At 41.9% G+C, this 20694-nt stretch overlaps 1 protein-coding gene across 1 annotated transcript; it reads right to left on the reverse strand.

Moving 5' to 3' along the window:
* Positions 1-12183: 12183 nt before the first annotated feature.
* Positions 12184-19919, reverse strand: DR1 (down-regulator of transcription 1). Its single transcript, XM_044432535.1, has 3 exons — positions 19264-19919; positions 15588-15751; positions 12184-14234 (listed from the first exon to the last, which is right to left on the reverse strand). The coding sequence occupies exons 1-3, from the start codon at positions 19481-19483 to the stop codon at positions 14088-14090; spliced, it is 531 nt and encodes a 176-aa protein (XP_044288470.1). The 5' UTR covers positions 19484-19919; the 3' UTR covers positions 12184-14087.
* Positions 19920-20694: the final 775 nt, after the last annotated feature.

Here is a 20694-nt window from a genome sequence, read left to right on the forward strand (position 1 = left end):
ATTCAGGCATTGTGAAATCTGGTGGATAATAGGTGTGACAATCCTATAATTTCCTGAGAATGCAGCCCAAGATGCAGCCCACCAATTGGAATGCCAGCAACGACACCAGCATGGCTCCAGGCCACAGCTAGGCAAGGAGCTCATGACAATCTGTGCGTGGTTCCATCACAACATACACAGTGACACCAAAGCACCTTCAGAGGCTCACTCCACAGGGCGTGGGGCTGGGAAGCAGAAGATGGTAGGACATGCTTTTGCATGCTTGAGAAGCTATATATAATACGGATGTTAATGTGTGTGTTTAAAATTTTGACTCCGCAGCTGGGGATTTCCATCATCGTAGTAATTTCTTCTCTCTGCATCCCATGCAAACACACACGGAGACACTAAAGCCATGGCAAAGGCAGAGAGAGACCCCACATGTTTTGAACCCTGACTGAAAATACCTTATAGGAGCTCTCTATTCTTTCAGCAACAGCAGCAGACAGCAGTCCGATGCATCATGGAGCACTGCCTTCATCATCACCCCTAGTCACAAGAGCCAGTCATAGATGCCAGGATCACAAAACATGCAGGAAGAACCCTGGTCTGGAGAACCGGCTGATGCAGTAAATGCAGGAGGCCTCCAGTTCAGAGCCAGGGGGATAACCCCAAAGAAAATATGCTTCTAACTCTACAGCACTTGCTGAAGGCTCATGCACCTCACCTGTGCACTCTTAAAAGGATTGTCCAAGGGCCCTGAATGAGCAGAGAAAGGTGAAGCCACGCAGCTCTGAGTCCATCCAGCTGCCTTATGCCTATTACAGCCTCAATTAGGGACCGACCAAAGTCAGAAAATCCTAGAAAAGGGGAAAGAGATCTGAAAGGGAAGGGTAGAAATTGCAAAGCTGGGGTTGGTTGGCCTATTATCCTCTGGATTTCACTCTTTGAGCATGTTTCTTGCACAATTTTTCAACTCAGTAAACATATAAGAACACTGAGAAATGCACATTGGGGGTGGGGGGCAGGAAGCACATTGAAATTAGATTTGCTTTGTGGGGCTTTCCCCCATGCATCTCAGCTCAGTGGACATAGAATACAGCAGTTGTCTCTGATCCCATTGTAAGCTATAAGATTACTGAAATGAACGCACGTAAGATTTTACACTTTAGATAATCATGTACATAATCTGAAAAATATTATGATTTTGTGGTTAATAATCGAAACTTTCTAAAGGAAACTTTAGGGAAATTTTCCTTAAGATAGAACACAGTTCCACAGCATTTTTGCAGAGACAACAAATTATTGTTATACCTGACAGCCATCTAGTGGCACAACATTGGAGTGAGATTTTTTTTTTCCTTAACACATTAAACGCCCTTTCTTATCCTTCCCCCTCCCTCTCCCCCATCTTTCCCCAACCTCATGAATATCTAACAGCAAAGAAAATTAGATTTTAAACCAACCAAATTATTTTAATTCCTCTCTTCTCTCCCGTAAGTAGAGAGCAATTTGAATGGTGTTAATGGTTATACATTGTGTAATTGTACTGATGAAAGTGAGGCTGCCACACTTTGGGCACATCAAGAGAAAGCAAGACTCACAGGAGAAGGCAGTAATGCTGGAGGGAGTCAAAGAAAGTCTTCTTGCAGAAGATGACAATGAAGCCAAAGAGGGAGACCAGCTATGAGATGGACCAGTTCCATAAAGGAAACCACAGCCTTGAGTTTACAAGAACTGTCAAAGACAGAACATTTCAGAGGGCATTCACTATAAATCAGGCACAACTTGATGGCAAGTAAAAACATCAACAACATACATAGTTGTAATTGATGAGCTAGCAAATGCTTATGATTTCTGTGACGGAATATCCAGTTCCCTTGGCTGTTGCAGGATCTGGGATCTCTCCTTTGCCATAGCAAGCAGAGAAACACGTATGCCTGGATCTGCTCCTTTCTCCCCTTGAAGAGAAACTCAGTGCCATCAGACTTGGATTCGTGCTCCTGAAGTTACATCACTGAGAGATGGAGAAACAGAAAATGAAATTGATAACCATCAGTTTGGAATCTCACACAAGAGTTTGAGTGTCACTCCTTTCCACACTGGTTTTTACATGAACCTAAAGACATGAATGTCCCAGTCTGCTTTTATTTTTTTAAAAAAATAGAGTTTTACTGTTGCTGTTATTTTAAATGTTTCATGCTGCTGTTCTCGTTAACTGTATCACCTTAAAAGGCAGCATAAATATTTTACATAGCTAAATAAACAGTAACTCCTGGTGTTGTGCAGCTGCTGTTATAATTTATTTGTTCTCTGCTGCACATGAGCAGGAATTATTTTACCACTTTTGACCCTAGTATAAACAAGTGTTCAAAAATTAGACAACATTAGAGCCAGTGTGGTGTGGTGGTTAAGAGCGTGGGACTGGGACTCAGACGATCTGGGTTCGAGTCCCCGCTCAGCCATGGAGCCAACTGGGTGACTTGGGCCAGTCACAGACGCTCAGCCCAACCTACCTCACAGGGTTGTTGTTGTGGGGATAAGATGGAGGAGGAGAATGATGCAAGCTGCCTTGAGCCCTTTGTAGGAAAAAGGCAGGATATAAATTGAAAAATAAATAAATAAAACATTACAAAGGCACCATTGCATTTATCTGTGTTCAAATATCATTGAACTTCTCCTCACAAAAACCAGCAATAGCATATTGTACACTAAGCCTCAGAGCATAACAAAGTTTTGGGAGGACTTTGTTTTGAAAGGTGCTATCTAAGTACTTTACACTGAATCATACAAACATATTAATAATGTTCTCTATTTAGCATTATTTCTACATGGGGAACACATTCGAATACATCAGAGTGGCTGGAATGGACTGTCAAAAAGAGGGTAGACATTTGTATAAAATTTGCATATGCTAGTTTATATTTGGATACAAATTGAAACCTCTTTACTAGGATTTAAATAGATGCACAATACAGCTTGCTATAACGGGCAAGATGGCTAGCAAATGAAGGTCGACATTTTATTTTAATAGGTAATTGTTGGTGAGCAGCTAAAAGGCCTGCTCTCCCTTGTTCTTTATTTAAACCAGTCTTGCCTTTCAAATAGAGGTGTAGCTTTCACAAAGTAAGCTATACGTTCATGCTGAAACTTATTTGAAGTAAGAGATATTTCCTGTAGTGATACAGAGCAAGAATCAGTGTAAGAAGATGCTGGTGTATGAAAGCGTACTGGAGAAGAAACTAAACCTGATGCAGTAACCATCTCTTCCACTTATGTGAAGCTTTCACAGAGTTAAAAGCAAAGTTCTTCTGTTTCAATACCCTAGTACTCTCTTTGTGTACAACAGCAAATCTCACCCTACCATCTCGTACAAGCGAATTCTGCAAATGGAGCCCACTAATTGACTGCTGCAATAAGCTTTAAAGTAGGGTTCTTGCTCTCCCATATTCTCTTAGATTAAGTAAAACAGCGTGGAAGATTTTTCAACTGAAGACAGCTTACTGTGTAATTACTTCTGGATGGAAGGGATAATGCACTACTCCCAAAACTATCTGTGTTGCTTCTTTCAAGAACCTCTGGGGAAACTGCAGTAAACTGGTGTTAGATCTTCCAAGCAGTTATTTGGCACCAAACAACTGCTAAGAGTAAATGCAGCAGGAAATGAGTGGTTAACAGTCCATGCAGGCACAACTTCATACTGAGAATGAAAGCAGGCTTCCCTTTCCTCCCTGCTTACTTGAGAAGTCAACTCGTTAAGCTTGCTTTAAATATTCAGGGTCCAGGCCCATTAGAGATAATAGTGCATAAAATCCTTATTTGCTTATTGTCTATATGCAAAGTTAAGAATAATTTCTAGGATGTACTTAAATTTCACAATAGACAAAGCCAGCCAATTAACTTCTCACCCAAACCAATTTAAATAAATTAATCTTCAATTGGACTGCCCCAAATGAATAAGAAAAATATATAACTTTTGATGCCCTATAGAGGAAAGGAATTTGGGGGAAGGAAGACTTCCAGTACATGGAAAGAAAAAAAATTAACCCTGACAATCCTGGCTTCAAACCTTGAAAATTGTCTCTCTGTGATGATGAAGAGCAGAAGAAAAACTTTCTGTGAACACTCAGGATTCATGCAACAGATTCAGGACCTTGAGAGATTTGGAGCCAGGGTATCATGGGATCAGGCCTAGCAATGCTTCTGCCCTTTAATTTGGGAGAGGGTCTAGAACTTAAGAACAGGCCTCTTTTGCATGCAGACAGTCCTTGGTTTAGCCCAGGTAGGTCTGGATAGGATGGCAGCCTGCACGCCTGGCAAGCAGCTTCCAGTCTGTTTTGACAGTACTGAGCTAGATGATCCATTGCCCTGATTTGGTATGAAGTAAATGTTCTATGTTCCTATTCTTCCAATTTAAAGAGCTAGGGATCAGTAGAACTACTGCAATCTACAATCTTTTCTGTACTCCATCATTAAATCTGAAATAGATACATGGTGGCGCAGTAGTTTAAACTGCTGAGCTGCCGGCCTGGTTGATTGAAAAAGGCTGACAGTTCGAATCCGCAGACAGGGTGAGTTCCTGTGCTTTGTCCCAGCTCCTGCCAACCTTGCGGTTCAAAATCATACAAATGCAAGTAGAGAAAAAGTACCAGTTCGATGGGCAGGTAACAGCGTTCCGTGCACTTTGGTGGTTAGTCATGCCGGCCACAGAGACTGTCTGCGGACAAACGCTGGCTCCCTCGGCTAGGAAACGGAGATGAGCACCGCCCCCAGAGTCAGGCATGACTGGACTTAATGTCAAGGGGAAACCTTTACCTTTAAGGTCTAAACTAGATGTTGATCCAAGGATCTTTTTTGCAGAGTATTTTAGAAAGGGTTAATTATGATCCTGAGTCCCAGTCCCAAACTCTTAACTGCTCCACCACACCAGCTGGCTTATCTATTCATGTGTGTCCACCTAGGCAGTTGCTGGAGTTAGGCCAATTAGTTTTTCCACAGCAGTATAAAATACATTTCCTTTTTAAAACCCAGGACAATCTGCGTTCCAAAAACCTCCACAATGAAGGTCAGAATTAAGCTTGTCTCATGTTCACTCAAGCTCCACTAAGCCAGAGGGGAAAATGGAAGGTTAGGCAGAGGCCTTAACAGATATTCTCTGCAATCAGTAATGATGCCGTACCATGTCACAAACAGTGCTTGCTTACAGGTCAGAAACAAGGCATGGGTCAACTCCATGGTAACACAGTAAGGTTCAGCTGCTTCATAAAACCATTCAAGGCTAACACAACACAGAGTGCTTTTTTTAGCCCAAGGTAGTTCATCCTTCCCATCTGTATTTGGGCCTGCAAGACTCAGGAAAAGTGGGAGACTCATCTCCATATTTTATTGAATTTGTTTCTAAGTGATGGAATTCGGACTTTGGAGCTTTCCATTGTCACAAACATTGAACTTGCTGACATTACACATGCCATCACACCGCACTTGTATGATGGCTTGTGTAATGTTAGCTTTTGGGCAAGGAGCAAGTCCCTGAAGGAGACAGAACACTAGACTAGTGTTCTGGTCCAAAATGAGTCTCTTATTAAGGAAATGGTAGAGTCCCTTCCCCCTTCCTTTTAATTTTTACAGCCTGTCCAGGCAACTGAAACCCATACCAGGAAAATAGAAAAAATATTCCCTTTAACCTGTATTGAGAACAAGAAGCTACTGTTAGGATAGAATATGGAGAAACAGAATAGGCAAAGACAACAGACAAGGGTGTATTTAATCTCCCTATTGGTTCAATCTGTACATAGAATATATCATAAAGAAAACTGGATTAGAATGAGAGGAAGGAGTGGAAATTGGATGAAGACACATGAGTAATTTAAGATATGAAAATTATACCATATTACTGGCAGAAATCAGCCAGTGAATTGAAATGAATTGAAATGACTTCTTATGAAAGTAAAAGAAGAAAGTGCAAAAGCAGGACTACAGCTGAACATTAAGAAAACAAAAATCATAAATACAGAAGGATTACTGGACTTTACTATAAACAATGTAGAAATAGAAATTGTGAAAAATTTCACATACCTTGGCTCAGTCATCAATTCAAAGAGAAAATGCTGCCAAAAATTTGAAGACTGAGACTAGGAAAGGCAGCAATGAAAGGAATCTGAAAATATAATAAAATGTAAGGATATTGCACTGAAGACTAAGGCCAAGATGATCCACACTCTTGTATGCCCAATCTCTATTTATGAAAGCTGGACAGTGAAGAAAGCAGACAGAAAGAAAATTGATGCATTCAAAATGGGGTGCTGGAGGAGAGTTTTGAGAATACCATGGACAGTCAAAAAGATAAACAAGTAGGTCCTATATCAAGCCAAGTTAGAATTTTCCCTAGAAGCAAACCTAACAAAACTAAGACTGGCATGCTTTGGACAAAACTCCCTGTTGAAGACAATCGTGCTAAGGAAAGTCAAAGGCAGAAGAAGAGAAGGGAGACCAAAGACATGAAGCCATAGACTTGAATTTACAAATGCTGAGCAGGGCTTCCATGGATAAGACATTCTGGAAAGCTTTCATTCACAGAGTTGCCATAACTTGGAGATGACATGACTCCACATAACAACAACACAGTTCAATTCTCTTTTTGATTAAGCTGTCGCCTCCTCCTCCTCCTCCTCCTCCTCCGCACTCCAGAAACTGGGCTAGTGTAGCAAGCATAGAAAATTGCTTCTGTGTATAAGTAAAGCAAGTTTACTTCTGGGATCCAAAGAGATGCTTTAGGGATACACAAAGATTTAGGGAACAACAGACTTGGATTTTTTTTAGTTCCTTCCTTGAAGAGCAGCCCACCCATCACCGTGCCATAAAGCAAACCAGTTGCGACACCCACCCACCCAGGCTGGTTGGCCTCATGGCATGGAGAGTATCTGTTCGAGACCTGAAAACCCAAAGGCCTCCATGAGAATGCTGAAGTAAATCTGCAAGCCACTGGACTATAGCCAAAGTCCTTCTACATGATGTGTTGTCATGTTTGCACATTATTATTTCAGATGCTGTCTGCAAGGCATACATGGGAACAGTTAATTGCCATCACCACCCTGAAAAGAGCATTATGCAAGATCAATCAAGGCTTGTCTAGTGCTTTGAAGATGGAAAGGTTGTAAGTTCTGAGGGACAATGATTAAACTCTCACCCAATCCAATTAATTATTATGGCTAATCCCAGCTCTTATCATCGAAAATTGTTACAGCAGTTATTTCAAAATTATTTTAACTCTCAACTCCAGCATTACTGAGGAGGGATGAAGAATAATTTTAAAAATATTTTATAGCATCTGCTGTTGCCATTTCTGAGTTGTGGAGATATTTCTTACTTTAACAGCTTGGGTATCTCAACAAAAATGCCTGCATTTCATACATTAAGCTCCAGAAGATAAACTTTGAAAAAGGATAAAATACCACCAGACTTGTAGCAAATGTGAAGTAAGGGCCACAGAAGTACTGTTTGCACGTTAAATTAAGGGGTTGCTGTTCTCCCAGTCTGACAGAACCGCTCTGGTGTAGTGGGTTACACAGACTAGGAAGATCCATGTTCATGCAGACACTCAGCTAGGAAGCTCACTGGGTGGATTTCAGCCATCACTCTCTCTCCAATTATCACACCAGGATTTTGTGGAAGTAACACACAGGTGTGGCAGGAGAGAACCATGGATTAGCATATTTGGGAGGAAAAGCAGGAATGTCATAAGTGATCAAATTGTTTTCTCCTCACCTGATTCATTAGTGGATTAATGAACACAGCTATGTTGAAAAGATAGCTTCATGCATTAAAATTCATTTTTGTTGAAAAAAAATCAGAAACCAATTAGGATGTTAATTGCATACCAACTCCAGCTACTGTGTTCTGTTCAAAACATTGGAAACTGATTTGCTTCCACTAAAAGCTAGTTAAAAGGGGCTGATTGAAGCTTTCTGGCACGAAAATAGTGCAATTGCTCAGAGGCAGCCCTCTAAGGAAGGAAGGGCCAATCTCTGCTGCTTCAGCTGAGTGTTTTCTTAGCACCTTGATTCTGGAAGCTCATTTTGCCTGGAAAGGGCAAGCTGGTGCAAAACTGACCTCATAGGATAAATCAGAATGTAAACATACATTAAGTCTCCTCCACTTCAGGCATGGGGAATGTGTAGTGCTCCAGATCTGAAGGACACCAGGTTAGGGGAGGGTGGTGCAAAGGCATCATCTCCACACTGATCCAAGCAAATCAAGTCCCACAGTATGCCTAGTACATTGGTTTTTGAGAGCCCTAAAATAGTAATTGGTGCAAGACAGGAAACCCATTAAGAACAATCCCAGAGATACTCCTCCGCCCATTAATGCTTAGCCCATTATCTCCTGAGATATACACTACACCCTATTTATTTATTTATACATTTATAGGCTGTTGACTAACCTATAAGGACTCTTAAGTGGTGAACAATAATTTTAAAAAGCAGGCCAAAATTACAATTCCAAGTTCCTAGAAGCCAGAGCAGGGAGAAAGGAAAAAAAACTGCTAGTAGTAGAGTGAGTGCTTACAATCAGTTGGAAAAAAATAGGTTTCAGAATAGTTGCAAAAGAGGACAGTTTTCAATTGGCAGCAAAATGAAGTAGTAATGGCACCAGGCAGACCTTCCTAGGAAGCCCATTCCAAAGGTGGGGGGGGGGCAACCACCAAGAAGGCCCTTCTTCTAATCACTATCCTGAAAGCTTCCTTTATGGATAGCTCTTTCAGAAGGACCTTATTCCCAGATCTCAATGGGAAATCAGAAACCAATTAAGATGTTAATTGTTACCCAACTCCTGCTGTTGTGTAGGTAGGAGTATATGGGAGGAGGAGATCCTTCAAGTAGCCAGGTCTCATGCCAAAGTTGTTTTAACACTTTAAATTGGGCTCCAATTGAAGTCTTGGGTCCAGGGGCACTTTCACACTGCAGACTCTCTTCTTTAGGAGAAGTGTGACCCCATCTAAGACTGGACAGTGTCAGAATCAACAACCAACAACTTGTCTGTCTTGCCTGGATTGTGTTTCAGTTTATTGGCCCTCATCCAGACCGTTATCAAACTCAGACAGACACTGGTTCAGCACGGAGACCTTCTCACCTGGATTCAATGTGAACAAGAGGTAGAGCTGAGTGTCATCAGCATATTGCTTACATCACAGCATCAGTGTCCTGATGACCTCTCCCAGAGGTTTCATGTAGATGTTGAAAAGCATGGGAGATAGGACAGAATGCTGCAGACCCCCATGGCGCAATTGCCACAGGGCAGAATAACTATCTCCCAGCACCACCTTCTGGATACATTCAGCCAGGAAGGATTAGAACCAAAGCAGGCAGTCCTTTCATCTCCTAATCCGGTCAACCTGTCCAGAAGGGCACCAGGGTCAATGGTGTTGAAAGCCTCTGAGAGGTCTGGAAGAATCGACAAGGTTGCACACCCCTTGTCCCTCTCCTGGCAGAGGGCATCATACAGGGTAGCCAAAGCAATCTGCATCCTAAACCCCAGCTTAAAACCCAATCGAAATGGGTCCACATAATCTGCTTACTCCAAAAGCGCCTGAAACTGTCTGGGCAGCACTCACGCCAAACCCTCGCTCATAAAGGGAAGGTTTACTGGTCAGTAGGTGGCAACTATCCCTGGATCCAGGTTCAGCTTTTTGAGAGAGGTGTTATCACAGCCTCCTTAAAGGAGACTGGGACTACCCTTTCTCTCAGGGAAAGGAGAGAAAGGGTAGGCCCTTTGGAGCCTCCTGGACTCAAGGACAAACTTTCTCCTCAGATTTCACCCTGTACATTTCCTACTCAACCTGCCAGCAGGAAAAATTAAATCCTATCTTCAGCCTTTTTAAAAATTGGAAATGGCCCTCTCTCCCAAACTCTTCTAAATGGAACAGGAAAGCTTTTCAACTTTCCCAGTTTGGTGAGGATACCAATGCAATCTGTGTGTCCACATTCCTCCATCACAGCCTTCATTTTTGTTAACTCTATTCTGAACAAGGCTCAGAGAGACTTGGCTACCCAAGGTCACACAAAAAGGAAAAGCATGCATGTTGCCCAATAGAAAAAGCAAAAACATCTATAGTAGTAATACCTTTGTAAGGATGACTCAGTGTTCACTAAATGCTGTGCAAATTTTGGCACACATCAAAACCATTCCTTAAGCAAGATAAACAAAGCAAAAGAGGGAAAAAATAGGGGTGGATAAAGTGGCTGATGATCAAGTATGGAGCCTGGATTTTGTTACTGCAGACTCGACCAGATACTGAGATGGTTTCAGCTTACACCTGGGATCCTTTCCAAGGATTGCTGGGAAGACACAAACAAAGCCATGTTAAGGAACAGCACATCACTGGAATCACAGTAATGGGATGATGCTGTTGCACTCATGTCCTGGTTGTGGGTGTCCCATGAACATCTGGTCGGCCACAGTGCTTACAGAGTATTGGACTAGTTAGGCCCCGATCCCCATGGCTCTTCCTATGTGATCCTGGCATTCTGGCACAAAGGATCATCTCTTAGTTCATAGCAGACTACTTTAGGAAGAACTCCCTTTGCTTTGGAAAAGCTTGGGCCTTACATCCCTAATTCTGCTCTCCCTCATGCCCTCCCAACTCCCCAAGCAGTTAGCTGTACCACCTCAAATTATTTACAGTCTGGTTCCTTTTTAAATCTGAGTTGGCTCTTCTGTCTATCCAATCAAGCACTCCTATTCCCCCCTTTGGTATTGTATCCCTTCCACCTCCTTCCTAGAACTCTCATTCACCCCTTTTCCCTTTCTAGTCTAGTCTACCTCCTACTTTCTCTATAATTTTAGCCAAGTAATTTCCGGCCAAGGCTAAACACTAGGTATGTACTTTATTAATTATATTTATATCCCATCCTTTTTCCCTTCAAGGAACTCAGGCTGGTTTACATAATTCCACACCTCCTCTAAATCTCATCATCACACAACCCTGTGAGGTAGGTTGGGCCGAGAGGCTATCCAGACCCAGATCTCCCGAGTGCCAGTTCTGCACTCTTGAACCACTGTACCACTCTGCTTTGTCACTGTAATAAATCATGAATCCTAGTAGTCACACAAAATTGGACAACATCCAAAATAACACCAGCAAATGAAGAGACAAAGTCTCAGGATGTAGAAAAAATATATTTAGTTTTATTATTTGAAGCAGCCCAATGCATTTTTCCCTGAATCATATAATCAGACCTTCTTCGGGTTTTGCAGAATGCACGATGCCTGCAGAGATCATGGCATAGTTTGTCTCCAAAATTAATCCTGTGAATGGTGAGATTCAGGATTATGCAAGAATTGTTTAGTTCTCAAATAACCCTTGATGGCTAGGTCTACATGACACAACCATCCTTGCTCATGGTTGAATATTTATGTTACTCAGTACATGCTGCAACTTATGGGTTAAACAGCCGCTGATGAGCTTGGCTGTGTTGTACAAAATAGCTCAATGTCTCAGGCTAATCTATTTTAGAGGGTTTTCACAAGAATGTGTAAATAGTAGGGATAGACATTAGATTTGCCTGAATCAAACTGGTCCCCTTTGTACCATTTCTGGTGTTTCCCAAGGTAAAGCAGGCTTCCTTTCAAAGAACCAAAACTGGACCCTGCATAAAGTTTTGTTCACATTTTAGTTTTGGAAAGGCAGATGGTGCCTCTCCAAAAATAGTTGTCTTATGCTTTGCTTTTGCTTTCTGATCATTGATGGGGAGGGGCACTTAACTCCTGCCTAGCAGGGGTTTCCTTTAGTAGAGAAAAGGATAGGTAGTTTCTGCATGTGGAGGTTCCTTTTATTTATTGACTCGCGGACAGTCAAGTCCTAAAGTGGGCTATTTTCTTATATTTTGAAATACTTGGTATAAAGTTCCTCATATAAGTAAAATATTCACTGTGGGGAAAAAAGTAGAAACATCTGGAAACAGAACTGGTGACCTAGATTCAAGTACAAAAATGCAAGTAATACAAGGCAAACATGCTCTGAACAAGAAGACTCACAGGGAGAAAATCACGCAAACTGTAAAGGGTTAGGGTTAGTCCTAACAAGAACGGTATTATAAACATCACTTTGGTTAGCTCCTCTTGGTTGCAAGACATGTGCATAGCTAGTCCAAATCAGAATATAATTATGCTTTATAAACAATGAAGACAAAGTTGAATATTCAAACATTAAATATAAAAACACATTTGAATTTTATTGCTTGAGGAATACAGCATATGAAAAAGCACAAGTATGTCCAAAGGTCACAGGAATTCAAACATATTATGATACATACGAGATGCAGTAAAATATTAACCTGAACTCTGCATCAGAAAAAAAGTGTGAAAGTTTATCTTTCTTCCTTGCTTAAAAAGAAAAAAACTCATTTAAAACAGGAAGGGTAAGGGTGTTACAGTACAAATTAGAAAAGCCAACACTGCACATTAACATGGTTTCACTAGTCTAGTGTTTCTACCTTTGGTACTTCAACCATCATGAAGACTAGATCTTTAATCAGATCTTGTCCCAATACTTTTCCAGCTGAACTCACAAATGTGTTTCAGCTTAACATTCAGACTAATGTATCTCTCCAACACCAGGGTATAAATACAGGTGCAAATTATTACAGATGAACCCCCCCCCTTAACTTAAACTGCAATTCAAGATCTTAATTTGACTCTCAGTTTGATTCTCTGCTCACCAACAAGACTTCCAACCATTTAATCTCAGTTCTTACACAATCTTCAATAGCCATCAAGGCAATGCTATAAAGTTTAATATTTCTGCAGTCTGATAATGCTGCTTTATGCATTCATATGCAAGATATGGGATTCTATCTCCCCTGCAAAAGTACCAGAAAAATATGCTGATAAATCTTCAAGTATATTTTCAAATTCTAAAATGTTCTTTATTTCAACACAAATAGTCATCTAAGCACTGCTATGGAAAAAAAACCCCATTTCCACCACAATCCCAAAATAATTTTTCCTAATTCAGGTCCTGTTGGTCAGTCTAGGGGCTTAGGTCACCAAACTAAACTTGGAACTGAATCATGTATAACTAGTATCCTACCTGAATGTAAAAGCAGTCAGTTTCACAAGATAAAGCTTATCTATTGGTACACTAGTTTGAAAACTGTTAACATTGTGCTGACAACAAATAATCAGAGTTAAATAAAAACCCTCTCACTGTGAGCATGCTCATTAGCTCCAATATTTGCTTTCATAGGCCTGATTTTTTAAGGATTCCCAATCAAAACAGAGTTAAAACTCTGTCCACAAAACTCCACTTTCCCATTTGAACACCTATGTCTATGAACATGTATATTATGCGTGTAATCCTGCCTACAGTTAAAATGAAATGGATCTCAAACAAGAATAGTTTTAATTTTCCAAAGTGGGCAATATTTGAAATGAAGCTTCATGTTGGTCAGGACACTGAACTGATAACATAATAAAGTCTCAGGTTTTTGTTTTTTTCCTCCTTATACCCCAAAAAAATAAAATAAAAAAATCAATCTGTACATCTCCTATTAAACATACATTTTCCTTGTTTGGCAAAAATGTATCAGTTCTCAGGTGGTATTTGAGCATAGTATTCATTGCCATATCTCTACCTCCTCATTTTAAAAAGACAAAGAATTCAGACCATATCACACTGAACCCTTTGCTTTTTCTACCCAAAGCAGACTGAAAGTCTGCTTCCTTCCAAAAAACAAATTAAAAAGATTGTACATAAGATTCTATGGTTAAAAGGGAAGAAAAATGCAAATATGAATTTAGAGCTTCTGTATAAATTCTGTTATATTTTATAAACTTTATTTTAACACTGTTGATCAAATAAGTGACACACGGCTATCTAAAATTTCCATAAACACCATTAAAAATCCAAAGTTGATATGATACTGAACCTTAAGTCTTCAAGAGTTCAAAGAGACAGTTTTGACATGTACAGCACACAACAGCAGACATCCCTAAAATACCAATGGCCGGTCCAAGATGCAGACAAAGTTACAGGCAAGCATTCATTTCACTGGTTTTGTTGTGCAGGACAACTATTTCTTTGCAGGTATCAAAACTCAGCCTGGGAGATTTCAGATGTCATCATCATCATCTTCATCTTGAGAAGATCCTGCCTGGTTGGATGCACTGGCTGAGGCGGCAGCAAGCTGTGCCTGCTGGGCTGCTTGCTGCATCTGTAGCCATTCCTGCTGGGCAAGCTCTGCTTGCTGTTGCCTGGCCTAAGGACACAAAACCAAAAGTTCAGCATCTACGGCAAGAACTGATGAGATACATGTATAATCCTATGCACCTGATTGGGGAAGTTAGAACACAACTTTCAGAGGGAGGGGGAGGAAGGGAGGGAGACAAGGAAACTTCCTATTGAAACAGTAACATTTACAATATCAGACTTGCAGAGTCCATTCCACGACTCTGGTTGTGACCCAAATTGGTCATGAGCCAAGTCAAATTTCCCCTTGAGGTTCAATGTAAATAAGGCTAATCCGTTCTGTAAATATTTTTTAATCACAGGGAAGACAGGCACGATTGCGGGCGCGCTCAGGGGGGAGATGGGGTTGATCACGGCCAAGCTTGGGGGGGGGGAGATGGGTGCAATTGTGGCCATCTCCCCCCCACTCCTGAGCAGGACCACGATTGCTCCCATGCAGGGAAGATGGGCACGATTGCAATTGTCACCCAATCCGGAGTTCACGACCTGAGGAAATTTTTTCTGAAATATTTGTTCACAACCCAATTTGTTCGTGAACTGAGGTACCACTGTAGTCAACCCCCCCACCACCCACAGAGACTCCCCATAAGAGCTGACCACAAACCAAGGAAACAGAACTTTGGAACGAGTGAAGTTCCCTGTGAAAAAAATATGAAAAGTAAAAGACTTCTGCCAGACAGTGCAGAGAGAAAAGGCGGGGGGTGGGAGGGAGGGAGGTCAGAAACACATTTCTTCAACCCTGCTGCAATTCTGAGGACAGCCTGGGCCTGGCTCAAAGAGGGGATTATAGTCCTCATTTACTGCATTATACCATTCAGACTGTGGTGGTGAGGGCAGTCCCCATAACTTCATTTTTCCTTTGAGACAGAATGGCCTCTGCCATTCAGCAATTCTGCTGAATCCAGTGAAGTTTACACCAAGTAAACATGCATAGGAATACAGCCCAAATTCTTTCTAAAAGTTATATTTTGTTTTTGACACAGTACTTTATGCAAATATTTCCAGCACTCATACTCATATATATTTCTACCCATTACTGAGAAGTCCTAATTTACTAAATTTGTCACATCCAAAGAATAAACAGCACAACAATGTACAAGTACTTTCCAAAAATTAAAGTTGTCCGCCATGTCTAAATCTAGGATGATAACAAAAAGTTTTGTGGGATGGCATTAAGAGATGTATTAATTGTTAAGGTGCCACAAAACTCCCTTGTTTGACTGCAAAGGACTTAACACAGCTCCCCATCTGGAACTGAGGCTAGGATGCTGTAGTTGATTCTATTTCCACTGATGGTTTCTAATTGATGACAAATAAAAGAAAGGTCTGTGTGTACAGTATTTGTGATTGTTTCTTTACTTACTTTTGCAAATAACTCTTGCTGCTGTCTTAGGAGCTCTTCTTCAGGAATGCCAAGATTTTCCAAACGAGAATTAGCCTTTCTTCTTTTTAGTGCTACTGTTTTGCATTCTTGTAAGACTTCTTTTACCTCACTGATATAGGAGCCGAACCCTAAACTTTCTAGTGCTGCAGGTAGGGACAGGGGAAGGAAAAATACGAGATTTTCTAGTTAGTTAAATTATTTTAGGCAACATGATACATTAGCCTCACAGTTATCTCTGTCACTGGATACATAAATTTGACAGTGCATACAGGCCTTTTCAACATAAGTTTATCCTGGGCTGACTCTAAATTGCTTCAAGTCAGTTTACTATAATCTGAACAGATGCAAACTGAGAATCATTTACTGATTTTTACTGATCAGTTCTAAGATTCTATGCCGTCTTGAAAAATCCAAGGGAAAGCGGGCAGGGAGTAAGAGTTCCACATGTTTAAATGCTCCATTACTTAAAATCTATCTGCCTGAAGAAAGCCAGAACACCTAGGAGGCAGCTTCTGAGTTGAATTATATTAGCATTCATATACAAGTTTTTTAAATTCATGCAAACATATGAATGGTCCAAGAGCTCCAGATGCTGTAGCACTGAACCTAAGCAGATACAGATCCAATCCAAAAGACTGAATGCATACCACTGGGTCTCAGCTTCATATAATATTTTTTTCTAATCAGAAAAATGAAAAAATGTACTCTGCTGAATAGATGGGTCACATTGACACCATGCCATTTATTTTGAGTGTCATTCCCACCAAAGAAGCAGAATACACATTTAATCAATAAATGCACATTATATTGAACACTAAATACAGTTCTGAAGGACTTAATGGTAGAAAGCTGAAACAATGACTTTTAGTTTTGTTCAACTTAAACTAGTTTATCACAGAGAAATGTAACAAAATGGCTGTTTGAACTAGATGCAGACTGAATTTGGCAAAGATGGCACAGAATTCAACACACGGTACCATTTATAAGAAAGAGAAACACCAAGTTCCATTTTTACAAAGACACATGCTTAGCTTACATCTTGGTGTTTTAAGCCAGGTATAAAGGATATTTTTTAAAAGTCCAAGCATAAAAAATGAAAGTACAGTGATTGATTAGTTAGTGACCAACAACCTTCACTTCACAAAGATCATTCATGGAAAGATGCAATACAATGATAACAAATATATAAATAATTGGGCATTAGTTAACTACAAAATGTTCTAAGTGCAAAGAAATTACAAAATATCTCAAGTTATTGAACCAATTTAACAACTGAGATCCAACACAGCATAATATACAGTATTCCCTAATTGACAAGAAACTATTCAGGGTATAGTTCAACTGCTTTACATCCCTGATGCCTCTCTTTCCCATCCATCTGCTAACTGTCCTACAGTTGCCTTGAAACTGAGAGCCCAGTGGTGGTTGGGATCACTGTGCCCTAATAGCCTTGTTCAGTGCACAGGCAAACTTTGCAGCAAGCAGCCCTGTCTCCTGAGCCTCATAAATGGCTGGATAATAATCTTCTGGTGGTTAGAAAAGGGAAAAAGATTTAAAGCAAGCTTGGTCTTCTCCTACCCTAAATATAAGACCTCCACTAGTAAGAACCCTAGGTATAGAACCATTATGACATGTTGGCGGATTACGTGTGCTGGGGAGGCGGATTATGTGTGCTGCGTTGGGCTCCTTGAAGGAAGTGAACAGAGGAATATTTTAGTCTGAATTAGCCAGCAAATTCTAGTCTCCTACTATCCAACCAGCATAAAATGTTCAGTCTGAGGAATGTATTTATTGAAGAAGGGTATTTGTGTAATTTTCTACAGATCTATGAACTCTGTGAGAAAACAAGTGTTCAGGGAAAGTCAGAGCTTGGTATGTGCCGAAACACAGCCAGGACATGGTGTATTCCACTATTCTGTGAAGCCACAGAATGAATGCATAATTTGGTAAAGATCACAACTTCTGCTTCCATTTTGGGGCATGATTTTTAAAAGCCAGTCAAGGCTGTAGTTACAAAGCTATACTGGACACACATTTCTAGGCTGATGAACTCTCTTAAGCCAAACAAGATTAAGTATCATTTCCAGCAGTCAACATTTCAATGTCTACCATGTCTCCATGCCTCTTCCCAAGCAAGATGAATTGCAGGTCTTTCAACTGACAGAATTCTTGTGCCAGAGAATCCAGTTGTTCTTAAGACTGGTCCCTGCTTAGTTTTTGCACCAGTGATACAGTTCTCGACTTGGCAGCTGCCCAGATTTACCTTAAGTGAAGCAAGTATACTACAAGGATATGTAACAGATGAAGGATGTGTAGCCCTTCAGCTATGGGTGGATGCCAACTCCTATCAGACCCAGCTAACAAAGCCAATGGTTATGGATGTTGAGAACTGCAGAATGACAACATCTGGAAAGCCATGTGTCCTCACCTGATATGTAGGGATTAGTCTAGCAACAGCTACTGGTCATGATAATCGATACACTACCATCACGATCAGAGGCAGCATATCTTTCAAAGCCAACATGTCAGGAAACAATAGTGGGCACGTGCTACTGCACTCCTGTGCTAAGTGTGGGCTTCCTAGGCACATGTGGCTGGTTAATGTGGGAAACAACATACTGGGCTACACAGGTCCATGGTCTGATCCATTTTCTTAGGCAGTGTTTACATTTTTTTCATATTTACATCAGCAAATATGCCTTGAATGTGCAAGCAGAATGATCAAGCAACAGATGAATGAAACCAAGACTTGGGTTACTTTCACTGTTGCTGTCCTGAATAGTGACTACAACATGGAAACAACCATAAGCACTTAAGTTCTGTAGAAAAGCCACAGGAAAGAAAGTAAAGACCAAATCAAATTCACCTTATTTTTGTGAAAAGCCACTAAGTAACAAACACGACTGCTGTCCCTTTACTAGAAACCTCCTGTTTCATTTAAAAGGCAAGCAAATGAGGAAATAAAGAGCTTTTCCAGCCAGCTACAAGAAAAAGAACAAGTGCAAGAGAGATTCTCTTCTCTAATGAAACAAACTAATCCCTTAAGTAGAAATCATGACTGTTGAATGTGACTGTTTCATTTGTTGAGCTACTTCCACCCAAGACCATGTAGATGCTAATCCTCCTCCCTTATATTATCACAAAAGTAATCAACCAGCTTCTTGTGTTGGAATTAATACCTCTTGCCTTTCTACAAAATAAACACAAAGAGCATTCATTTTAACATTAGGAAATTGAAGCTGTATCTTTCAAGTTCAGTAGAAGATTAATCCTAAAGGTCAGGATTAAGATGTAAGAGGTATCTAAACAAACAGCTTTTGCTCGTTTTTCCCATGAAAATCAATTTTACAATCAAAGACTATTACTAAGCTGACTGAAGGAGTGAAATGCACATCAGAATAGCTTGTTTAACAGCAGGGAGTTGTAGCTCACTACAATTTTTCTAGTAATCTACACGTTTTCATGACATTTAAAAAGCAAATGCTAAAATTAAAATTGGTAGAGACGTTGATTTGAGTTTAAGTTGCAGCTTAGTATTTGGGAGGTTGCAGAAACAAAAGTTACGATCTTGAACCCTACAGAGGGCAGCAACGAAGTGGCTACCAGGAATGGGTGGCTGTCAAGAGTAAATAAGCGACCAGGCGGAGGTTCTTGCCTTGGATGACGTGCTCCGGCGAGATCGTTTTCTTTTCGGACTTGTTGCAGATCTCGTTGGCCTCGGAGGAGATGAGGTGGATGAACTCGGTGCAGCAGTTCACCACCAGCTCTCGGGCATCGTTGGCCACCCGCACGTTCGGCAGCGTCTCCTTGATCATCTTATTGATCGCCGCCCGGGGGATGGTCAGATCGTCGTCGTTGCCGGACGACGAAGCCATTCTGGGCTGCTATGGGCGCAGGCCTCGTTAACGGTCAGAGCCCGTCACCCCAAACTCCGGCTTGAGGGGAACTGGAAGGGGGCGGAACCAGTGGAGGCTGGCTGGGCCGGGCCAAGCGGCGCCGGAACCGGGAGCGCTGCTGTCCCCCACGCTGCAGGGCTAGCGGCGGACAGAGCGGAGCGGGGGACTGTCGGCGGAGACCGCACTCGGGTTCCTCCACAGCCACCAGCGTTACAACAGCAGCCACCGGCGCCGGCGCCGCCACATCCCTTCAGGCTCTGCTGCTATCCTGTCAGTGCTGCCGCCTCCAGGAACGGGCGACCAGAGAAGAACGCGCCTCCCCGCCGCTCTCTTTCTTTCCTGCCTTTCTCTCGCTCGCTCGCTCGCTCTCTCACAACGCGTAATGAACTGCCGGAAACAAGGAGAGGGCTCGCGATAGGGAAGCCAGCCCAGGCTGCGCTCGCGCGTCACTTCCGCAGGAAGCGCTTCCTTGCCGCCCCACTAATTCTGCTTCCGGCTTCGGCAGGAAACGGCAACTTTCCCGTCTTGGCAGACGCGGGTGGGTATGATGGCGGCGGCGGGCCTTCGGTCAGTGGAGTGACGGCGCGCGAGGCCCGGTAGCCCTGCCGTACGTGGCCGGTTCCGTTGCGGTTTTACTCCGCCTCCCGTTGCCGCGCGAGAACGGCCCTCCAGGGAAGGCAAAGGACGCGCGCCAGCGGCATGGCGACCTGCGCGTGCGTAGTGGCCTCATCTTTGGATTGCACTTGGGTTAGTCGGGGCTTCTCGTTTCCATTTATGTGGTGTCGGGAGGTTCCTGCAGTTAATGCTAATGGTGATTTTCTTGAGACAGGGCATGTCTATCTAGCCCCGAACCGCGTTCGGTCGGGAGCCGACAGATACTCTCCATTCCAGCTGATTGCCTGTGCTTCAGCTTTGGCATAGGCAGACATTCGGCCGGTGGATCTTAAGATTTCACTATGAAAGGCGCTTTCCTGCACTGTGGAAATATATGCTTCCCTCTTCTCTCCCCATTTCTTCTTTGTGTGTCTTCTCATTTTAGACTGTAAGCTTGCGGGCAGGAGTTAGCTTTTTTGCTTATTGCTTGTAAGCTGTACCCGGGAGCCTTTTGTGGCTGAGGAGCGAGATAAAAAGTTTAAAATAAAGATGTGGGCAGATACAAAAACTTGACCTGGATTGGTTTTGCTTCAGGC

Source organism: Varanus komodoensis, unplaced genomic scaffold (assembly GCF_004798865.1).
Source record: "Varanus komodoensis strain SLA01 unplaced genomic scaffold, ASM479886v1 scaffold24, whole genome shotgun sequence".
NCBI lineage: Eukaryota > Metazoa > Chordata > Lepidosauria > Squamata > Varanidae > Varanus > Varanus komodoensis.